The following is a 23,064-nucleotide window of genomic DNA, read 5'->3' on the forward strand; positions in this document are numbered from 1 at the left end:
ATGGTATATCCCCAGTGGATTTGCTGTGTTGATGCAGTTATCAATTATTTTATTCAAACATCATCTGACAGTCGTTATGAACTTCTGTCTTTGATGCTAGTAGGCCTATTGTTGTTGACGTTGAAACAATTGTATGTGTATATACTTGGATATCTTGTATAATTGAGTCATTTTCTCATACAAGCACCATAGGGAAGCAAAACAAATAACAAAGTCAACTTAAAGTCAACTTATCCTGTATGCGGACACTGTTCATTTTCAGTACCCCTCCCGAGTGAAAGCATCTTGCCTTGCCTGGTCTCGCGGTCTGGTGCACCGCCACTAGTCTGCAGGCTTGTTCTACCATCACCAGAGATTTGCAGATTTGCACCCGGGCCACGCGAGCTGTAGCAGTGCGTCGACACTGGGACATTCAGTACGTCGAGCTGCGATAACGTAACGCTATAATGGATCTCTAGCCTTATTGCTTCACATGGGACTTTCGGGAAATTTGTCAGAAGCTGACGTAACCAGCTCCCCCGTGTGAGCACTACACACACACCATTGAACCACCCATATCTGCCTTGTTTACGGAGATGTATGTCAGACGAAGTCTTAAAGCAGCACAGAAGTTTAGCAGTAGACTTGACTGGTAAGTAACAGAAATAGTGTGTGACATTTCGTTTAAAGCAACATAAGGTTTCTTGCCGTGGGTACCAGATGCTCAAATGTGGAGGATGCTTTTTTGAGTGCACGCCTTGCATACCACACATGCTTTCTTTCGCTGTTGTTGTAATGGTTAACAAAGTCTGACTGAGCCCTATATTTGTTGTAAACTTTACTGTGGAAGCTTAAAGCCCATTTCTACATTGGTAAGTTGTGAGAGGCTACATGTATGGTCATTAACTTTTCAAGCTTTAAAAAAATATTATAGGCTACATGACAAAAACAACCATGTTAGTCGTATTATTGTCTGAGATAGCATGCTGTGCTGTCTAAATGCGTTAACTGTAGCCTACCACTAACGTTTGGAATGGATGGATGTTTGTCAATTAGCCTAGGCTATGACTGACCCAGAATATAGAGACATAGGAGAACAGCATAGATTCATTCAAATAATGTCAAATTGAATCTTTGAAATGTTCCAGAACTGATTTAGGAGACTGTGTGTGTGTGTGTGTGTGTGTGTGTGTGTGTGTGTGTGTGTGTGTGTGTGTGTGTGTGATGTATGAGGCACACATACTTGAATATTTTTACAGATTGTATTAGACACATAGTTGAACATTTCCTGATTTTATGTGGTTTCTGATTAAAAATGGACTTCAGGACTCAGAGAATTAGGAAAGGCTGCACTCAAAACAATACTTAAGGTTTTGTGATTTCTTTGTTATACGAGAAGTCAGTGTGGAAAGCATTGATGTTTCCGTTTCCATTAATGAAAACAAAAATGTAACGACAAAATTGTACAAATCCCTTAAAGCCAAGAGTGAGGTAATTACCTAAATGTGCTTGTAGGCCTATCAGGTAGTTTCCCACAGGTTCTCAAATGCAGCAGGTAACATCAGCTGACAACTGGCCTCTATCAAAGAGGCTCCAGTACTCTGGTCAAGTACTCTCAGGGAGCCTCTTAACCTGTAAACTCAAGCCTATGGAGGAAACGTATGCATCAATCAGGTGTTACTAAAGGGTTGCTTTCCCCCCATTGAACATCTCAATTGCAAATGAGAGAATGGCCTTTTCAATTTGTTTTTGCAAGACATTGAATAAGGCCCAGCTGTTGAATAAGGCCCAGCCGTGGCTCAATCGACTGGGCACTCAGCTGCTACACCGGCGACCTGGGTTCGATTCCGCCCTGAGGTTATTTGCAGAGACCTCCCTGTCTCTCTCTCGCGCGCACAACGCTAATTTCCTGTCTCTCTCTACAACTGGACTGTCACAATAAATGTATTAAAAAGCCCCCCCCCAAAAAAAAATACAAAAAGAAGTAGAACACAAGATATTTAAAAAAAAAAAAAAAAAGATCATCAGGCCAGAGGCCACAGGTAAGGACAGGAGGAGGAAGTAGTTTGACTGGCCCCCAGTTACCTTAACCAGAGATTTTGATAGGAAGGTCTAAACTGTCTCTGCCTTAAAGGGACAGTTTGGTCAATTTCAACATAACTTACAGTTGTATTGCTCACGCTACCCTTGACTTGTCAGTACCTGGTGATGCCACATTTTTCAGCTCAGCCCTTTCCGAGATATGAGCAATTCTAATGGGGGCAGCGTTTGTTTACATTTTTAAAAAATGAAACATAGGCCAACTCCAAATATTTTCCCAAAAGGTACTGCTGTTTGCTAGTTGTCTGCTGATGTTTTTGGGAATAAATAAAAATGTTTTTTTGAAATGTAAACAAAGAGCTTCCCCCATTACAATGACCAGGATCTCGGAAACGGCTGAAGAAGAAGAAAAAAAAATCTCAGGCACTGACAAGTCCAGGGTAGTGTGAGCATTACATCTGCATGTTGAAATTGACCAAACTGTCCCTTTAACTCCCGTCCTCCACCTCTGCTTGTGGCCATGTGCTTTGCTGACGGGGCCTTCATGGAGAAAACCGCTGTCAGCCAAGCTACAAACAATTATTGGGGGACTTTTGCCCATTCAACATCCCGATTGCAAATGAGAAAATGTCCTTTGAATTGTATTTATTGTGAGATATGGAATCAGACTTGTGTCATCATGAGGCCACAAGCACAAGAGAGGAGGGGGAGTTAGGATAAAGGAAAGAATGTGTTGTGTCGTCACGAACGAGCCCTCTTCCCAGCCCCCCTTCATCATGGGGTGCAATAAAAACACACTGCAGTGTTTTTGCTACTATGCAGACTGCTTACACAGGTTGTTTGACAGTGTCAACAAATCGTTTACCATTAAACCGGAAACTAAACCAAACTAAAACTAATGTTTTGAGACAGTCTGCTTCTGTATCTCTCTCTCTCTCTCTCTCTCTCTCTCTCTCTCTCTCAGATGGGCAGCAACTAGGCCCACTCACCCCTTGTCCTCCCCTAAACCTCTGCATAAAATAATGTCTGTTGATGCGTGATTCTCTCTTTCTCTCTCTGTCTCTCTCTCTCTCTCTCTCTCGTTCTCTATCTCAGATTAGAAGTAAGTAGGGCCCGGTCACCCTCTATCCTCCCCTGCACAAAATAATGCCTGCTGGTGCGCTCTTTCGTGCTCTCTCTCTCTCTCTCTCTCTCGTTCTCTCTCCCAGATTAGAGGCAAGCAAAGGTGAAGGAGCAGCAGGCTGCCCGTATCAACAACGACAACTACAACAATATCACCAAGATGGCGGTGTGTCAGTCATCTGAGACGGACGAGCTTCTGACCTGCCTCCGCGTGCAGCTGTACCACCCCGAGCCACACAGCCTCTTCGCCAACCTGCCCATGAACCAGAGGCTGCGGCGAGAGGCCGAGGACCCGCTGCGACTGGGGCGCACGGCCGGCGCCTGCGAGTTCATCCTCAACGACAACCGGGTGTCCCGGAAGCAGCTGTCCCTGCAGGTAGGGGTGGGCGATACTGTATGCCGATATTACATCGTGAATCGTGATATTGAGTACGAGACCATCTTGAATCTGCCAAAGTTGAGAAATCGGAGTGGCATCGGTGTGTTAACATTTTACTAACTGCAAATTACAAATTGCAAATATATAAAATACCTGTTGTTGTTTTGGTTTTTTTTTGTTACATTTTTTCAATGGAAGATTGTGATAAAAAAAAAAAAATCGAAATCGAAATTTTATGTTTTAAAAAAATCGTGATATGACATTTTTGCCTTATCGCCCACCCCTACCTGCAGGCTTTCCGACGCCCAGGGAGCACCGAGATGCGCTTCAACGTCCAGAACCTCAGCCGACGCAAGCCGGGCCTACAGGTCAACGGCATAGACGTCGGGTATCTGAACATAGCCGAGCTGCCCGACAAGGCCCTGGTTCGCTTCGGGCGCTACGAGCTGCTGATCTTGCGTGAGGTGGGAGATTGCGAGAGCCACTTTGAGGTGCTGTTCGAGTGGCGAGGGGTGCCGCCGTCGCAGGAGATGGGGCTCGGGGCGGCCGATAGAGTGGCCGTGATGGAGTCGGGAGTTGCTGCCCTGGCACTTTCTCCTCCTGCGACACCAGGTGGAGATGATCCGTCCACGCTGCGGGTGATGGACGTTCCTCGTTCCAACAATGTACCGTCGGAATCGGACGAGAATTTCTTAACCTGCACTGGTCATACGAAGAATTGAAATTACGTTTCTTACTTTCCGATGGAGACATAGACATACTATACATACTTCAGGTATAGAAATAGACATACACAATAAGACATGCAGACATTGAAGGCCAAGATTGAAATATAGAGAACATGGTATAATAAATAGCCTAGATGTATTTGTGTTGTGCAGTGGTGCTAGCCTGGTGTTACCATACCCTCATACACATTTCATTCATACAGAGGGTCTAAAACTGCCCAGTTGGAAAGCGATTAGTGGTGGGAGGTTTGATCTCCATTTAAATTTGAAATGTGTGTCTTACTCAATCGCTAACTTTTGGTCATGATATTGAAAAAACGAGTACCCAGTCCTCGTCGTGGGAGGGGTGAACAATGTTGAAGTTAGAAAAGCATCTCCTTTAAAGTGCCTCCCTTGTCCCGCCGCCCCTCATACTTGTATGTTCAGCTTGTTGCCTGGTAACAAGACCACCCCCAAGAACATCCAGACATAACATGGAAGGATTTTTTTTTTTTTTTTTTTTACTGGAGCGCTTAAGTCTGGAAAGGCCAGGCTACAGTGGTGCATCACAAAATGAAAGTCAAAGTGTACTTCATATTCAAATCATGTCAAAGTGTACCTTATTTATTATTGTCGTGAACAAATTTATACATGAACAAAACATTTCATAGACGTTCTGATGCTTTGTGTGTGTTCTCTTATGGAAGATGCTTTGGATGAAGTGCACATATGGTACTTATTTTCGGATTTTCATTGGATAACTTGAAGCCCAAGTGAGTTGAGTTATGAAATCGGCAACCCAAAGTGCAAAAGTGCTGGCAGGGAAACATACAGTACATGGCATGCACATTCATGTTGGATATCCGTCGTTAGTTTTCACAAATTGCGCCAACTGTGCCTTGATCTAAACTTGAGCTTTCTGAATGAAGTGTGTTTTTATATGTTTATGTAGTGTTTGAAATGGTAGAGTATTTATTCCACTTTAAACAAATATGTGAACGTGGCTAAGCCACAACCAGTTACCAAAATCATGTTACTCCACACTCCAAGTTGATTGAAGTCCAATAAATAGTTATAGACTGTCTATAGATGAGCAAACCTTTTATGGAAAGAAAACTTGTAACTGTGACATTCGTACATACTGTATTACATAGACATGACATAGACATATGGCCATGTTTATAGATGAGCAAACCTTTTGTGGAAAGGAAACTTGCAACTGTGACATTTTTACATACTGTACTACTGTATTCCATAGCTGGTGTTGAAATGTGAATATTGTCAACCTCCCTCCTGGTGCTGTATAGTAGTGTCTTTATAATGTGTTGGCCTTTCTTGTTTTTGTTTGTTTTTTCCCATATTTATTCTGTTGTTTTTATATGTGAGAATAAAGAGTAAGACCAGAAACTGCTCAATCTTGCTGAAAACGTCAATGTGGTGCTTACTTCTCAGAACTTCTTTGGAGTACTGTAAAAATCTCTCTAAAGTCTCGAGTTTCCTGCAGAACCTGTTTTAGACAATAAAGCGTACCCAGACCCATGCAGACGTGATATGATGCCTCATCACGGGGTACAAAGGTGATACGTAACTGAGCTCACGGTGTGAATTCTACTAGGATCTGATAATGAATTGGTGTGTGTGTGTGTGTGTGTGTGTGTGTGTGTGTGTGTGTGTGTGTGTGCAAGTGTGTTACAAACAGGTTAGCTTACCCCTGGGGCCTTTTACAAGCTATGGTACGCAAACATGACCAGATATGTGCTAAAATATGCAAAAACTCAAGCAAGCAGCTCCTCCTGACTCCCAGATAGACACGGTTCTACTNTGTGCAGGACTGGACTGGGGGAGAGATAGGGCCTGGGCACTTTTGGCTTGAAGGGGCCCCTCATAATCAGCAGAACTGACTCACCGGGCAGTTTTCTCACATTTCTGAGAATAGGGGCCCACGAGGGATGCAGGGCCCACCGGGAAATGCCAGCTATGCCAGATGGCCAGTCCGGCCCTGACTGTGTGAACTGAGTTCCTCTAGTGAGGTCAACTTAACTTTGTTATATTGCATTGCCTTGCATTGTATTACATAAATCGGTGATTCTTCACCTTTTTTCCTTGAAGCACCCCCTAACCTGTGCCCGAGACAATCCGCGCACCCCCCAGCCTAAGCGTCTACGCAAGTCCCTGGCCTGCAGCAATGGGCAATAAGGAGCCTTTATCGAGGGCACTTCAGCCATGGATAATGCGAGATTTGAACCTGTGAACTAATGATTAACCACGTCCACTGTGTGTATCTCTTGTCTGACCTTGCTTTCTTTTCCCAAACCTTCGGCATCTTCTCCAATTACATCCTCCCACACACACACACACACACCGGGTGTGATTTGTAGGGGGGTGGAGGGGATTGTCCCCCATTCTGGTTTTGATATCTCCACTTTTTCTACATGATTTAATAATTCGAGCATGATATTGCTCGAAATCTAAAACATATTCCCCAGAGGAGGATTTCTGACAAATCGCACCCCACACACACACACACACACACACACACACACACACACACACACACACACACACACATATTGTGCTACTACTGTATTTCACATGAGTGTGTTTCACATTCACTTTTTTTAATGACGGACTTCCCCTGGTCCTGGCTGAGAATAAGTGCAAGTCAGCTCAGATTCTGTGAAACAGTCAGATGACTTCCTGTTGACTGCTGGCATGGCTTTAAGAGTCCAGGGGCTTCCCCTTTCTATACTCATGTGCAGGTCCGGATTAACGCACAGGCTAAAATATGGCTTCATCCTAGGGGCCCCACCTGCCAGGGGACCCCTGATTGTCCAAAAGTGAAAAAATGCAGAAGTGTAACAGGATGCAATATTGAAAAAATCATGTGTCGTGTTGGGTGCAGTTGATAGACATTGTTATCCTTAATTCCTAGCTTGCAATTATGACACTGTCTATGTACATTTGTTGTGAAATTCCCCTTCATGGGGGCCACACAATAACCTGTAGGGGCCCCGGGCCATTTTAATCCGGCCCTGCTCATGTGCCATCTTGAACTACTGTATGTAGGCTACCGCTACAATGCTTATCAAGCAAACTGTTTTGAAACCAAAAAACAAAACCAAGATCCAGGGCACCAAGATTTCACCATTTTATTCCTTTTGACTAAAACGATATGCCAACGTGTTTCGACCTAGAACCGTTCGTCATTGTCTACTGACATGATAAACACTCCACAGCTTTGGGTATGGGCAATATCGCCATGCTGCATGGTATGCCACTAGTCATGACGATACAAATATCTAACCCAACTGATCAGCCTCAGGTTACATTCCTCCATGCCGTCTGGTCTGTGCAGGAACACACTGTGTCCAAAAATTGGCCGCAAAGGGGTTTGTTATCCAGGGCCCAGTGCGATGGGGTGCCCAGAATTTGGTCCTTAGTACATTGAATGTAACCTATTGAGTGGGGTTGTCCCGGGCCTAGGGACATGGGGGACCCATAACTACGTAGGTTCTCATATTACATTGAATGTATTGAGTGGGGCGGCCCTTTCAGATGACTTTGTCCTGGGCCCGGCCAAAGCTGTCAGCGGCCCCTGATGGACCACTTGATGAACACAATGTGATAGTACATAGTGGAGGCAGAGATACATGCTGTGATTACCTTGAGGACAACACGTAAGGGCACCAAAGATCCTTAAGGTTGCTAAACTGGCCTTTCCTGGCTCCCTGATGTCGCTGTGAGACATTATCACATGCAGGCACATGCTGTGGCCTAATAGCTAGGGAGTTGGTCATGCCAGGTCAAGAGGTCAAGAGGATTGTTTTACTTTAATTTTGGAATCCCATAGGAGCTGGAATCTCCCCTGGGGGAGTAACTAACTTACGGTAGGGACACATAGGGGGAGAAGCGAAGAAAGGCGAAATCCAACCGTCATCAGGTCGTCGCGGCGAATCAAATGGAATGGAACAGTAATGTTGTTGATTTGATTGGGCCGCGATTGGGCAGGCGAATTCGCTCCTCATTTGCATAACATTAAACTTTCTTTAATAATTTTGCTTCGCTTCGCCTGCTTTCGCTGCCTTCGCCTGCCTTCGCCTGCCTTCGCCTGCCTTCGCCTGCCTTCGCCTGCCTTCGCCTGCCTTCGCCTGCCTTCGCCTGCCTTCGCCTGCCTTCGCCTGCCTTCGCCTGCCTTCGCCTGCCTTCGCCTGCCTTCGCCTGCTTTCGCTGCCTTCGCCTGCCTTCGCCTGCCTTCGCCTGCCTTCTCCTCTGTCATAGGAATGAATGACAAAGTTTGCAAATTCGCGTGTCTGTGTCCTTACCGTCCCTAACTAACTAGGCCTAGCTCCTACAACCCCCTCCATCACTGGAGTTGGCCTTCAGCAAGATACACCTAAATATGTGCCCTACTGTAGTACAGTAGCCCAAATGCTAACATGTCAATTCAACACCCAACACTATGAGTGAAAAAAATGACACTTGCCTGACAAGTTAAGCCATTTTGACCTAAGCCTTTTTTTGGTAAGGGTGCCCTCTGCCTATCAAATCCTAAATATCTCAGCCTCCAAAGCACATACAAACATGAAATAAGTTACATTTAAAATCTAGAACCTTCATTTTGCACTAGTATAGTGTTCATTCAGCTCTAACATACCCACATATTTAATAAAACAGCTCAAATCTCAAGAACTTGAATGCAGCGTATATGTCGCTGCAGGACACAATGGGTTAAATACACTACAACATGTACTACTGTGTATGGGCCGGGGTTATGGATGAGAGTAGCAACTAAATGAGTGTGTCTCACCAAAAAACAAAAAAAAATCCTTGCTTGCACCAGTTTCATGTCTGTAGCCATTGTCTGACCCATATACTAGTTTCTATGTTTCAAATACAAACAGAGGCACCACCTGAACGACTCTCAGAGCAATCCACACACTTTGACTCTCCTGTAATGGACCATTATGGTAGTGCCTTCCTCCCCAATAGACGACCTTCTCTCTAATATACTGTATACAATGCATGAGGACAACACCCCAATCACCCCCCACCACACACACACAGGGCTGGACTGGTCATCTAGCATACAGGGCATTTCCCCGGTGGGCCAACGGTCCCCAGGGGCCAATGCTGTAGTTATTGTTTTTGTTTTCCTGGGAATTGGCCCACAAATTAGAGGGGGAGGCCAACTGCTCCATAATCAATACCACTGGATTCAGACAGTCAAGATATCGTATGAAAATGACCTGTGGATGTGTTCGGGCCCGGGCCGGCCTATGCCAAAAATGCCCGGGCCATTTTTCGGTTCCACCCCGGCCGGCCCTGCACACACATGCACACACACATGCACACACACACACCACACATACACACACACACACACACACACACACACACACACACACACACACACACACACACACACACACACACACACACAGACACACACACACCGGAACCCCCTCCCTGTTGTGGGTAGTCAATCTTACATTGATGTTTCGAGAAATCGTTTCAGTGGTTTATTGTCTCATATCAGAATGAAATTCCCTTATCAGTGGTTATGACCATGTTTTATCACTATGCCTTATCATGAGGTCCATAACAAGTCTCACAAGTCTCACAAAAGAGAATATGGGATTAAAACACATGGGATCTAGAGGAGTATTGAACATTTATATTCTTTATTTTCTTCTGGTAGTGATAACATATCTAGTCAACTTCTGCCGTTGAAAGTACAATAGTATGCCATTACTCAGCAGCCATGAAATCAAAGTGGGATCATTCTCATTCAAACCAAATGTATAAAAAAGGGGGAGAGTGCCATCCTTGCCATTCAAATGACTGAAAATGTAGAATAAAAGTAGGCAAACATGTCCTAAGCAATTGAGTGAGATAAACCAGGAGGAGTCTGGGATAATGATAGATTAACCATGACAAACCTTAGAGGTGCACTGTGTAGGATGGTGGCCAGCGTAGGTATTGCAATTATGTTGTTCATTGAAACTGTGCTGCCTATCGCCAAATGTGACCTTTTCATGAACATTTACTGAGTAATAACCTAATATTTAGTAGCATGATCAAACTACAGTACGTCTTGCAGCTTAAAATGTCGATTTCCAGAAATTCAAAATGGCGGACATGGAGAAGCTCCCCCTTTTCAAATGTTCCCAGTCATAATGAATAATGAATATGATGATGGTGGTAAGTATTTTATGTATGGGCACCGTGAATTCTAGAAATAAACTACTAAGATATTAGACAGGGCACCTTTAATGGTGTTTGCTAGTCGACACATACCAGTTTAGCACTTCAAAAGAAAGAAGTCTACCGCACACTTTCTTTACTTTATGCTCGTTTTATTAGAGCAAACAATGCGTTTCGCCTCAGTGCATACCTAGGCGAGCCTGATGACGCACTGAGGCGAAATGCGTTGTTTGCTCTAATAAAATGAACATAAAGTCAAGAAAGTGTGCGGTAGACTTCTTTCTTTTGAAGTATTGAACATTCCTGCTTCTACCAGCACCTAGGAGCTGTGCATGGAACTTTGAACTGTTGAACATATCAGTTTAGGTTATGGAAAAGGTCTCAGGGAAGGGTAATACATTACTGGGTAATAACAATAATGTCAGTTAAACCAACGCAAATCAATCAATTTCAATCAAATGCAAATCACACATCAACTTGATGGCTTGGAGGTTGACAATGGTAGACTATATGGGCCACACGTTTTCTGGTCGTTATGAGAATTGAGTCAGTGCTCTCTGTAAGATGCTTCATCATGTTGTTGCCATGCAAAATAAATGTGAAACAAAAAGTGGATAGAAAAAAAGCAGAAGGGGATTAGTGAAGAGAAGTGGAGTTAAATTACCTCAAGTGCTTTTCTTTCATCAAAAAGTAGATGTGGCCTGACCAATTTGCATAAGGAGAGTGCACTGTTACTTTGTGTGGGCACAACCATTGGTGCTTCCATGGCACTGAGGCGACAATTTTAAAATGCTTTATAAGGCCTACATTTGATTATGTTTTATTTGTATGACATGTATTGCTATGCTAACTAGGGCTATAAACACAGAGAGGAAAAATCCCATGTATTTCACCAGGGCTTCACTACAGATAAATAATTTCCTGAAATAAGGTGGACTGTTCCTGCAGAAAGGTTATTGATGGTGGTATGTCTCTGGTGGAGCATATTTACACTAAATAATAAGATTGTAATCAGGGTTTCCTGAAGGGTGCAAGTCAGTCAAATGAAAAAAGTACAGGTGTAGATATGGCCTGATCGACTATTGAGCTACTTTTCACTAGGACTATTCAAATGGAGGCCCTGGGGCCAGATGCGGCCCTTGGATGGCAGGGTTCTGCCCCCCCTTAAGGTCAGAAAAAAATGAAAACAAATATGTGTACTATCTGTGGCCATGCATGATTTGCGATCACCAACACCACACAACACAAGGTTGGGGATATCTCTCATGCATTCACATGAGAGTGAAATTTGATCTAAAACAGTGTCATAAATAGACCCTCTTACTAAGAAATAGAGAAGAAGCCAATATCTGTTCTGTCTGGAAAGCTATCCGCTTGTTTCGCACCCTAACCTCAGACACCGTGCTGCTCGCAGTTATACAGATTCTATGTTTGGCCACTTTTCTGGAGGAAATTTGAAAAACTGGCCCTCGGTGACTTAAAGATTTTTTTTGTCTTTTTCGACTTTATTTGATAGGACAGTGTGAGAGGTGGACAGAAAGCGAATTGGGAAAGAGACGGGGAGGCAAAGGACCAGGGCCGGGAATCGAATCCTGGTCAGCAGCATGGCTGGCCACGGCAGGGCCCCATCAGTGACTTTTAATTGAATACTCCTGCACTAGGATGTGACTACTGATACCATGGGTGGAACTGCAGCCCCTACTGGTGCCACGGGGTACTGCGCCGCCATGTTCACGATGGTGACCTGGGTGTTGTTGACGACGGGGCGACGTCTCAGCCGGATCTCTCGAGCCATCTGACACCACGAGCACACATTGCAGAACGTCGTCACGAGACAGTCGTCAGCCACGGAGCCCTGGAGGAGGAATGACATACACATATACAAAATAAAAAAGCTGTGTTAATTCCAGAGAGTCAATTTTAAAATTTCCTTTAAAGTGACACTGTGCAGGAAATGGTCAAAAAGGATACTGCAACTATGCTGCTCATTGAAACTAGGCTGCCAATTGCCAAATTTGATGTTTACATGAAAGTCTTGTAAGTAATAAACAAATATTTTCTAGTATGGTCCAAGTAGAGTCATTTTTGCAGCTAAAAATGGCTATTTTTGGAAATTCAAAATGGCGGACAATGGAGAAGATCCCCCTTTTCATGTATGAAAAGTGCAATTTTTCCAGTCATAATGAATACTTAGAATTTGATGCTGGTGGTAAGTATTCATGAAAAAGGTAACATTAGTGAATGGGCAGCATGAATTCTGGAAATAAAAAACTAAAAATCTCACACAGTGTCTCTTTAATAAATAATAAAAATACTTTTAGGTGCCTTTATGCCTGTATGACAGGACAGTTTGAGATGGTGACATGAAGCGAGTGGGAGAGAGAGACGGGGGAAGATCGGTTAATGACCTTGGGTCGGAATCACCGACCTGTATCATTGGTCGGAATCGAAACCGGGTCTCCGACACGGCAGTGCAGTGCCCTACCGCCTGAGCCACGGCAGGGCCAATTTTAACATTTTAAAGTCTATTTGGTTTCAGAGTAGGCCTACATTACATTACATTACATTACATTGCATAACCCGAATCTAAAGACTTATAGATATTACAAGATGTTGGTGACAGTCCCTGGAGCAATGACGGGTTAGGTGCCTTGCTCAAGGGCAGTGTTTCTCAACAGGGGTGCCGCGGGCCCCCCTCAGAGGTGCTGCGGAAACATGGCTGATAAATAAATTAGGCCTATGTAATGCAATACGTATTTGTTAATAAAAAAAAGTTAATGCTAGTCAGTGGACTCTTTCATCTGCCATTTACGCACAATAAAGAAAATAAAGGTCGCCCCAGTCAGCTGCAACTTCGAACGTAGGTCATGTGACGTCTCCGAATGTGTTACTTTTCTAAGCTTGTGTGGTATCGGAAGCAATGCCATGTTACGGCTTGTTGGTTTGGGGTGCCTTGAAATTTGTCATGATTTGAAAGGGTGCCTCGCCTAAACAAAGTTTGAGAAACACTGCTCAAGGGCACCTCAGCTAAGGAGGGAGGAAGGAATTGGTGAGGGTGGGGATTGAACCTGCAACCCTGTGTTCTACAGTCCAACTCCTTAACCATTACACCACGGCTGCCCCATGACAATAGTGTAGTTTGGACAACACTACCAAAGATGCCACTACCTCTCTAGAGTTGTAGTAGAAGGTGGTAAGAGAAGGGGTGACATGGATGGGAACGTGTGTGTGTGTGTGTGTGTGTGTGTGTGTGTGTGTGTGTGTGTGTGTGTGTGTGTGTGTGTGTGTCTGTGTCTGTGTCTGTGTCTGTGTCTGTGTATGCATGTGTGTATGTGTAGCCTATGTGGTTGTGTGTGTGTGTGCTTGGGGGGGGGGGGGGTGTGCGTGCGTATGTGTGCGTGTGTGTGTGTGTGTGTTTGGGGGAGGGGGGAGGGGGTGGGCGTAGAGGAAGGAAAGCAGGAAAAGAAAATATGCAAATAGCAAACAGACCCTGGATCAGTCTCTATGGGTCATATATGAGCTGATCGAGCCTGCCCTGAGTAGATTACACATTAAACAGTGTCGGTGCTAGGCATGGGCCGACAAGGTGGTAGCCTAGGGCGGCAAATGTCTTGGGGGCCGGCGGCAGTAATGCCTGAAAGTCCCACAGAATGAGAATGCTGAGTGACATAACGCATTAATGGTTAAACTGTATTTGACGCCGGCATCATAGTATGCCATATCAGTGTCATCTTAGTGTCAAAGCAAGTCATACACATGATGTCAATGTCATAAAGGTTTTATGGTGATGAAAATGTGTCATTGTTTGGACTGTCTTTACCAAAACCAAATGTCACTTAATGATAAAGTCATAAAATGTTTATGACTTTGAAATAATGTTCATGACACATGCATGACTGCGTTACGACACTGTTATGACATTCATACAACATACTTTTGACGCTACAGTCAAGTAAAGTGTTACCCATATAACTTAACATTGAAAATGGTCATTCATGGGTAGCCTACTAGCTAAGTACGTAGGCCTACTGTACTGTATATGTAGATACCAGACCAGGTGGGCTCGGCCAGATGTATTACTATATTATTATTATTAAATCTTAATTATTTTTATACATTATATATAAGTTATAGGTTTCTTTGTTGATTTTTAAGCACTGTGAGCATCTGCACTTTACCAATTTCGTTGTACCTGTACAATGACAATAAAGTTTCATTCATTCATTCATTCATTCCGCTATGTTTACAGATGCCGATTCCTAAAAAGGAAAGGGGTCACCCGCCTATAGGAAGTGAAAGCGAGGTGAAAGCCCAACTGGGAAACTCCAACTCGCATTGTCATTGTGACACGGCACTCCACAGTACACAAGTGTTCACTGCACACTGCACACAACAAAATTGCATTTATGCCTCACCGGTGCAAGCGGGCGGCGCCCAATGGCGCCAGGGAGCAGTCTGGCGTGACGATATCCATGCTTAGGGTACCTCAGTCATGGAGGAGGATGGGGGAGAGTATTGCTTAATTTCTACCCCCAGTAATCAGGCGGGTCGGGAGTCGAAATGGCAACCTTTGGCCTACAAGTCTGACGCCCTAACCGCTTACCCTGCCCTATAGGGCACCAAATGGACTAGAACCGGTCATGCCATTATAATCCACATGTCCCTGTGCAAACGTCCGCCTGGATTCAGGTGCAGGCCGGTAGTAGACAGATATGAGGCAGGTAGATAAGCACAAGATAGAAACGTGCCGCAGCTGCGCCCCTTATCAGTCTAGCTAACTGGGCTTTATTGATCTCAGTGGGTATATGACACAACCTTTGTGGCGTCTACACACACAGCTGCAACAATGTAGCCCCTTAATGCGCGCCGTACCTCCAGTGGCATGCTGTAATAGTCATTGAAATGTAACTATCATAGCACTGCAATACTAGGACACAACCCAGGCCTTTTAGTAATGCACCACGACTTGGTCATTACCATACTGGTAACAACAAAGTCATAAAGCCGCGTCTTAAGGGGTTAAAAGTTAGAATAGGTTATAGTAGCTTATTTTCAAAATGTATGCTGCTCATTCACAAAAAAATGCATTTAGCACAACCCTCAACTTCCAAGTTTATGACTTGTGCACTTTTCATACACGAATAGGTCTTATGGTTCGTGTCTGCCATTTTGAACGACAAGTCATAGACATCATTGGCTGCAAATGTTATTATAATTTGGCCAAAGTAATGAACATTAGTTCATTAGTAAGTATTCGCAAGAAGAACCAAAATTACATAGGCTACTCTTTTTACAAAGCGGATTCCAAAAAAGGACACTTTGTATTTTGTGAATAAAATAAAAAAGCTGGCATTTTCAAAACATTCAATATGTTAACAAGGTAGAACATTATGTACAGACAACAAATCAGTTGTTAAAGTGAAGCAGAATTATTGTTTTGAGGAATTATGTGATCATTTAAAATTTCACCCTTGCAACAAATCCCAAAAAAGTTGGGACAGGGCCAATAAAATGCATTTTATATTAGATAAGACTAAACACAACACAAGGGATGAGACTGAACAGTTAAATACTTTGACTGATGGCATAATTTTATACGAAAATTAGACATTTTGATGTGCGAGACATGATGTCAGCAGCTCAACTGATAGGTGTGTTCTTCAACTTGTTTACCTTTTTGTTATGCTTAATATGGGCAATATCCTGACTGCAAGAAAACAATTTTGTGACCTGTTTACTCTTATGATGGAACCACACTATTGGAACATAGTAGAGATTTAAATTTGCCACCATTAGGGGACAATATCTAAAGGCGGTGCTCCAAAATATAATGCCTTGGTAGCCATGTTTGCTGTTTAAAGTCTGTATGTATCATTCAACATTCATTTTAATGCTCTACATGAGTAAGAAGACCCTAACCAAGTCACCTCTGCACCCCTTACCATCGTATATGCTGTCTTTCAGACTGACCACTAAATCAAGCTGAAGTATTCATTTTCTATATAACCTGGAGGGTGCATGACTCCATAATTTTCAAAAAGGATTAAATATTTTCCATCCTGTAATCAGAGGACAGTTCCACATGTCTCCTAGGTTCATAGAATGAGCTTTTCCGCATGCAACACTGTTTAATGTGTGCATCATGTGCATTAATCAAGTGTTGTGTTTATGATCATTTTTTCGAGAGCTGTCATTGTTGGAGTGTCATAGTTTGCTTATTGACCACGAGTATGTCATGATCTCATAACTCATGCAATGATTACACAGAACTCTATATTACAGAAATAGGCCTTATATGCCTGCAATTTTGATAATTCAATCTTTCTGTGTAATAGATAAGTAATTAGTCCCTCAAAATCTTCGCTGCTGAGTGCCACAGCCTTTCTGTGATGGTATTTTAGTTGTGCATTAATGTTGGCAGTCAATATAGTTATTTTTTAAATATTCTTCCTTGTGTTATTTTTAGAATTATCCAACTATTACAACATGTTTTGGCTCTGTCCCAACTTTTTTGAGATTTGTTGCATGGGTCAAATTTTAAATGATCACATAATTACCTCAAAACAATAATTCTGCTCGACTTTAACAACTGATATGTTGTCTGTACATAATGCTCTACATTATTAACATATTAGATGTTTTGAAAATGCCAGCATTTTTATTTTATTCACAAAATACAAAGTGTCCCAACTTTTTTGGAATCCGCTTTGTAAATGAATGAAACTGGGCTTGTCAAAACAAACTAACCAACAAACAAAATAAACACATAAAAATTGCCACCCACACTAGAACCTACAAAAAATATATAGAATATAAATATTTCAGAATACTGTAATTCATATACTGAACATGTGTTTGTGTGCTTGTCCATACACACAACAAACTTCGGCATTGTGTAGCCATCTATCGATGTAATTGTACAGCCATTGAATCACTTAAGCGTCACATATTTTTCTTTTTTAGTATGGGCAAGTCAGTTCTTATAGAAAGCCTTTCTATGGGGTGTCCATTTCTGAGGAACTACAATTGAACAAAAAAGGGGAACAAATCAATCCAGAGATATATACTCAAGCTTGTGCAACCCCCTGCTGAATCCTTTCACTGATTTTACTTTCCTGTTGCCTCAACACACGGTAATGACATTGTTCTGCTTTTTTTAGGCCTATTTGTTTTTTTTGTTCCACTTGTATTGATATTTCTCTTTTTTTCTTTTTCAATTTCTATTTGCGTTCTAATTCTATTTGCTGTCTAGCTGTCTTTAAGTGCATGTTGTTACAGTTGTGGAATGGTTTGCAGTTGCATAAAAGAAGTTTAGAGAAATATTACCATAGGCCCATTTGTATTGTATTATTTTACAACAGTCTTGAATAACACCTTACATATTGGCCTTTACCAGAGAGAGAGAGAGAGAGAGAGAGAGAGAGAGAGAGAGAGAGAGAGAGAGAGAGAGAGAGAGAGAGAGAGAGAGAGAGAGAGAGAGAGAGAGAGAGATCTGCTCTTAGCAGATGCTTTTTGAAAAATCGAAAGCGACTTAGTTATTTTAAGTACAGGGCATTGGTTACAGTCCCCAGAGCAGTGTGGGGTTAGATGCCTTGCTCAAGGGCACCTCACAGTAAGATAGGGAGTGGAAGGGTAGGATTCAAACCTACAACCCTCTGATATAAAGCCCATGTGAAGAGTTCAGATGCAAAACCCCCTAACTCCATTTCTGAAGACCTGCACTTCTATATTTTTAGAGAACCCCATTGTTGGTTTGGTTTACATTCATGTACTTGACAATACATATAAATAGTTATATTACATAAATAAAATAAAAACATATGCAATTTTGATAACTTTGTATTAAATAAAAATTAATTAAGATTATTTTCTGAAATGGCACTTAGGGTTTTTTGCATCTGAACCCTTCATATACTTAACCACTAGGCCAGGCCTACCCTCATTAACATTTGTGAGACAACAAACGGACTGTAAACAGTTAAAACTCACACAGAGACACAAAAACACATGCCAGAGGAACTGTAACTATAAATGAAAGTTGCAACCACATCAAATATGAACTCCGACATGAAGAAATTCTGGTGGGTGGATTTTTTGAAAGCGGAAATTGAAGGCGTCTAAACTAAATGGAAATGTGTGTGTGTGTGTGTGTGTGTGTGTGTGTGTGTGTGTGTGTGTGTGTGTGTGTGTGTGTGTGTGTGTGTGTGTGTGTGTGTGTGTGTGCGTGCGTGCATGTGTGTATTTGTCTGTAGGATTTACGCTATAAGGCACATGTACACCCTTATACAGCACATGTCCTCCCTTGTGTACTAGCATGAGGGATGCTGCACAAAGGTTCACGTCGCATTTCTTTTAGTCTTCCCATACACACTATAGTTTCAATTTATATTCAGATCCAATCAATTTAGCACTTCCAAGGGCTTGATGGAGCGTGTGGCAATGACACCAGTTCAGTTCGCTGAGCAGGGCCGGCCCGAGGTATAAGCGAACTATGCGATGGCTTAGTGCCCCCACTAATTGCCCCCACTCTCCAGCAATTCTCCTAGTCATGTATTTCTGTCTCGTTTGCTTACTGACACAATGGAAACAGGAGTCATTATATACCGGGGGACACTTCAATGACAGTGGGTACAACGTCATTTTTCATGTACCACTTTAACGAAGAGTAATAGTTTTGAAGCGAAACTAAAATACTGGTATTCCTTCATGATAAATGGCTTCAAATTCGTCCAAGGGACACAAAAGTCATCCAAGGGCCGTGCTACACAAACCAGTATTTCCCTCTGCGCTTTAGACCTTTATTGAAGGCAGCCACCTTTTTACAGCAGACTCCACCTTCCCCCACCCCACAAGATTTTTTTTTTCAAAACGTGTCATATTTCATGCGAAGCTATAACATTAAAATGATCTCGTGGGCCGGATAAGATGACCTCAAGGGTCCGTACACGGCCCTCGAGACATAGGCTCCCCACGCCTGCTCAAGGACATGGCTAGGGTGTGAGGGACACAGCAGGGTTGAGTTTCTCAAAAGAGAGGTTGTTAGCCTGTTAGCAACTTCAGTAGTTGCCAATGGGAAAATTCATTGAAAAAAACAAAGTAGCTAATGTAGTAAGCAACTTTGGTTTTGAGAAATTCACCCCAGCATTGGGCATATGTTATATACAGTAGGCCTATCTATAGAGAACATAATGCATTACGCACACAAATAAGTAAAAAAGAACGAATCCACACACTTCAGATCTGCGCCTTATTACACAGATCTGAAACATAATATCGTACACAATTCCTTTCTGTATCTCCCTATTTCAAACAGAGAGGGACAAGACAATAGGTGCGAACTAGGATACAAGGCAGGGCATCTACAGGTATACAAAATTACTTACAACGCACACATATACAAACGTCTGCTATATACAGTAGGCTAGCTATAATTCCTTACTTTAATGTGATATCTCTCCCTCATGGCCACCCTGAGTGCCAGGGCTATGGGCGAGATGGTCAGGGGGAGGCAGACGAGGAACCCGGGGATGCAGGTGCCCATGGCCATCGTAGGACACCCTACGTCCACTAGGGGGAGTAAGAAGCCCTCCTCCATCTCCTGAGACGTGCTACACATCAGGCAACTGGGACACCAGAACCCAAGGCAACCTGAGAATAGAAAGGTATTATATATACATCAATACAGAAGACATTACACACAGGTATTAACACACATCATTACACATATATTAACCACATATATAGCACACTCTTGCATACATTCAGCCCAAGGCAGGAATCTTACTCTCTCTCTCTCTCTCTCTCTCTCTCTCTCTCTCTCTCTCTCTCTCTCTCTCTCTCTCTCTCTCTCTCTCTCTCTCTCTCTCTCTCTCTCTCTCTCTCTCTCTCTCACACACACACACACACACACACACACACACACTCGCACTCGCGCACACACACACAGAGACACACACAGACAAACACACATGTACACAGCAAGTTTTTTTTGTTTTAAAGCACAATGATTCACAAGACGGTAGTGAAATGAAATGGAGGAGCCTGTTCTATGTATTTTCATAAAGGTGTGCAGTCCATACAGTCAATCCAGAAAGTATTCACAGCGCTTCACTTTTTTCACATTTTATTATCTTACAGCCTTATTCCAAATACTACAAATGAATCTCTGTTGTCAAAATCCTACACAAATTATTCCATTATGACCATGTGAAAATCAAGTTTTCAAGATGGTTCTACTAAGTATTAAGCAAAGTGTGAATACTTTTGTAAATATGATTTCTTTGTTTTTTATTTTTTATACATTTTCAAGACTGTCAAGAAAACTTGATTTTCACATGGTCATAATGGAATAATTTGTGTAGGATTTTGACAACAGAGATTCATTTTTAGCATTTTGAACAAGGGTGTAAGATAATAAAATGTGACAAAAAGTGAAGCGCTGTGAATACTTTCCGGATTGACTGTATGTGAATGTAACACCATAACGAATACTATACAGTGATATGAGAACATTTGGCCAGCCTTTTGGGAAAAATATAAAATAGGCTTACACTGGTTTATCTCTGGTTGAGCTTCTAAAGCAGCAACTTCATTTCAACATATGTTAACCATAGAGAAAGAGAAACTTATAGCGAAAACATTTGAATAGGTGCAACAGAAACAAATTAAATGTGGATTAAAAAAAAATAGCTATGTGCATAAAATTGGGCACTCCAAAGAAGGTATTCCATTAATCGGAAATGGAGCTCCCTTCTGGTCCAATGGTGTATGGATACTTGCTATAGACAAGTCCCAACAATCTGGTACAACTGAGTTGTTCCCAATTTTTCTATTCAGAACATGTCGAATGGACATTATTCTCTTTCACATAAAAGTATTTTGAAATTAGCTTGCTGCTTCAAAAGCTCAACAAGAGATATTCATTTTTCCAAATGGGGGCCTAAACTTTTTTCATACATTAGCACTGCACATACAGTATAATACAAAATGAAACAATATGAGAAAGGGCTGTTAATATCATGCAATATATAACTACACTGTCTCACCCCAACAATATCTGACTACAGACTGCAATTTTTGACGTTCCTTTGGAGAGAAAAAATGTGACAGCACACTTATTTGTGGCAGCATAACGCCATTGAGGTTAGATTTAGGAATAGGATAGGTTAAAGGGACACTGTGTGAGATTTAGGAATAGGTTTAGGTTAATGGGACATTGTATGAGATTTAGGAATAGGTTTAGGTTAAAGGGACAGTTTGGTCAATTTCAACATGCAGTTATATTGCTCACGCTACCCTTGTCTTGTCAGTACCTGGTGATGCCACATTTTTCGGCTCAGCCCTTTCCGAGATATGAGCAATTCTAATGGGGGCAGCGTTTGCTTACATTTTTAAAAAATGAAACATAGGCCAACTCCAAATATTTTCCCAAAAGGTACTGCTGTTTGCTAGTTGTCTGCTGATGTTTTATAACCTTTTGGATGTTTTTGGGAATAAATAAAAATGTTTTTTTGAAATGTAAACAAAGAGCTGCCCCCATTACAATGACCAGGATCTCGGAAACGGCTGAAGAAGAAGAAAAAAAAATCTCAGGCACTGACAAGTCCAGGGTAGTGTGAGCATTACAACTGCATGTTGAAATTGACCAAACTGTCCCTTTAAAGGGACACTGTGTGAGATTTAGGAATAGGTTTAGGTTAAAGGGACACTGTGTGAGATTTTTAGTTGTTTATTTCCAGAATTCATGCTGCCCATTCACTAATGTTACCTTTTTCATGAATACTTACCACCAGCATCAAATTCTAAGTATTCATTATATCTGGAAAAATTGCACTCTTCATGAAAAGGGGGATCTTCTCCATGGTCCGCCATTTTGATTTTCCAAAAATACCAAATTTTAGCTGCAAAAATGACGCTTCTTGGACCATACTAGAAAATATTTGTTTATTACTTAGTAAACTTTCATGTAAATATCAAATTTGGCAATGGGTAGCCCAGTTTCAATGAGCAGGATAGTTGCAGTACCTTTTTTGACCATTTCCTGCACAGTGTCCCTTTAAGGCTGCATAGTCAACATGAGATGTGGAAGGTATACCCAAGAGGTCAGAAAATGCAGTCTGGTCAGAGGTAGTCAGAAATTGACTACTTGTGGGGAGACTGTGTTGTACAGTATATAACAACATCAGGAGGGAAAGGCGGGACACGTACAGACACTCATGTTCTCAAAGCAGTCGAAGATGGCGCTGCCCCAGGGCTCCATTCTCGGGGTCGGTGGCGGGCTGTAGGGGGCCGGCTGCACAGTCACCGCCGGCTGCATCGTCACTGCTGGCTGCATCATCATTGTGGACTAGGGCTGGGCAATATGACGATATATATCGTTATCGTGATATAAAAGTGTATATCGTGACCTTTCTCCTATATCGTTTATATCGTGATATTCAATTGTATAAAATTGATAAAATTACTATCATTTAATTACATTTCATGTTGTCACAATACACACTATAAGTTCATGTAACTGTAAAAATAACAATAAAAAGATCCATTTTAAAGAAAGGTTGTTTTGCCACATTCAAAAATAAAGAGCAAATGAAGAGAATAACTGAAAAAGTATGTAATTGTGCTATATTGTGA

The 23,064-nt window shown here is 42.2% G+C and overlaps 2 protein-coding genes across 2 annotated transcripts; one reads left to right on the forward strand and one right to left on the reverse strand.

The window, feature by feature from the left end:
• Nucleotides 1–506: 506 nt before the first annotated feature.
• On the forward strand, nucleotides 507–5,383 carry tifa (TRAF interacting protein with forkhead associated domain). The gene is made up of 3 exons (XM_063187504.1): nucleotides 507–631; nucleotides 3,228–3,517; nucleotides 3,814–5,383. Exons 2-3 carry the CDS (start codon nucleotides 3,302–3,304, stop codon nucleotides 4,240–4,242), a joined length of 645 nt encoding a protein of 214 aa, XP_063043574.1. The 5' UTR covers nucleotides 507–631; nucleotides 3,228–3,301; the 3' UTR covers nucleotides 4,243–5,383.
• A 6,705-nt stretch (nucleotides 5,384–12,088) lies between these two features.
• On the reverse strand, nucleotides 12,089–22,771 carry ponzr6 (plac8 onzin related protein 6). The gene is made up of 3 exons (XM_063186896.1): nucleotides 22,639–22,771; nucleotides 19,871–20,079; nucleotides 12,089–12,286 (listed from the first exon to the last, which is right to left on the reverse strand). The coding sequence occupies exons 1-3, from the start codon at nucleotides 22,769–22,771 to the stop codon at nucleotides 12,089–12,091; spliced, it is 540 nt and encodes a 179-aa protein (XP_063042966.1).
• Between the last annotated feature and the right edge of the window lie 293 nt (nucleotides 22,772–23,064).

This window comes from Engraulis encrasicolus, chromosome 21, assembly GCF_034702125.1.
Source record: "Engraulis encrasicolus isolate BLACKSEA-1 chromosome 21, IST_EnEncr_1.0, whole genome shotgun sequence".
Lineage (NCBI taxonomy): Eukaryota > Metazoa > Chordata > Actinopteri > Clupeiformes > Engraulidae > Engraulis > Engraulis encrasicolus.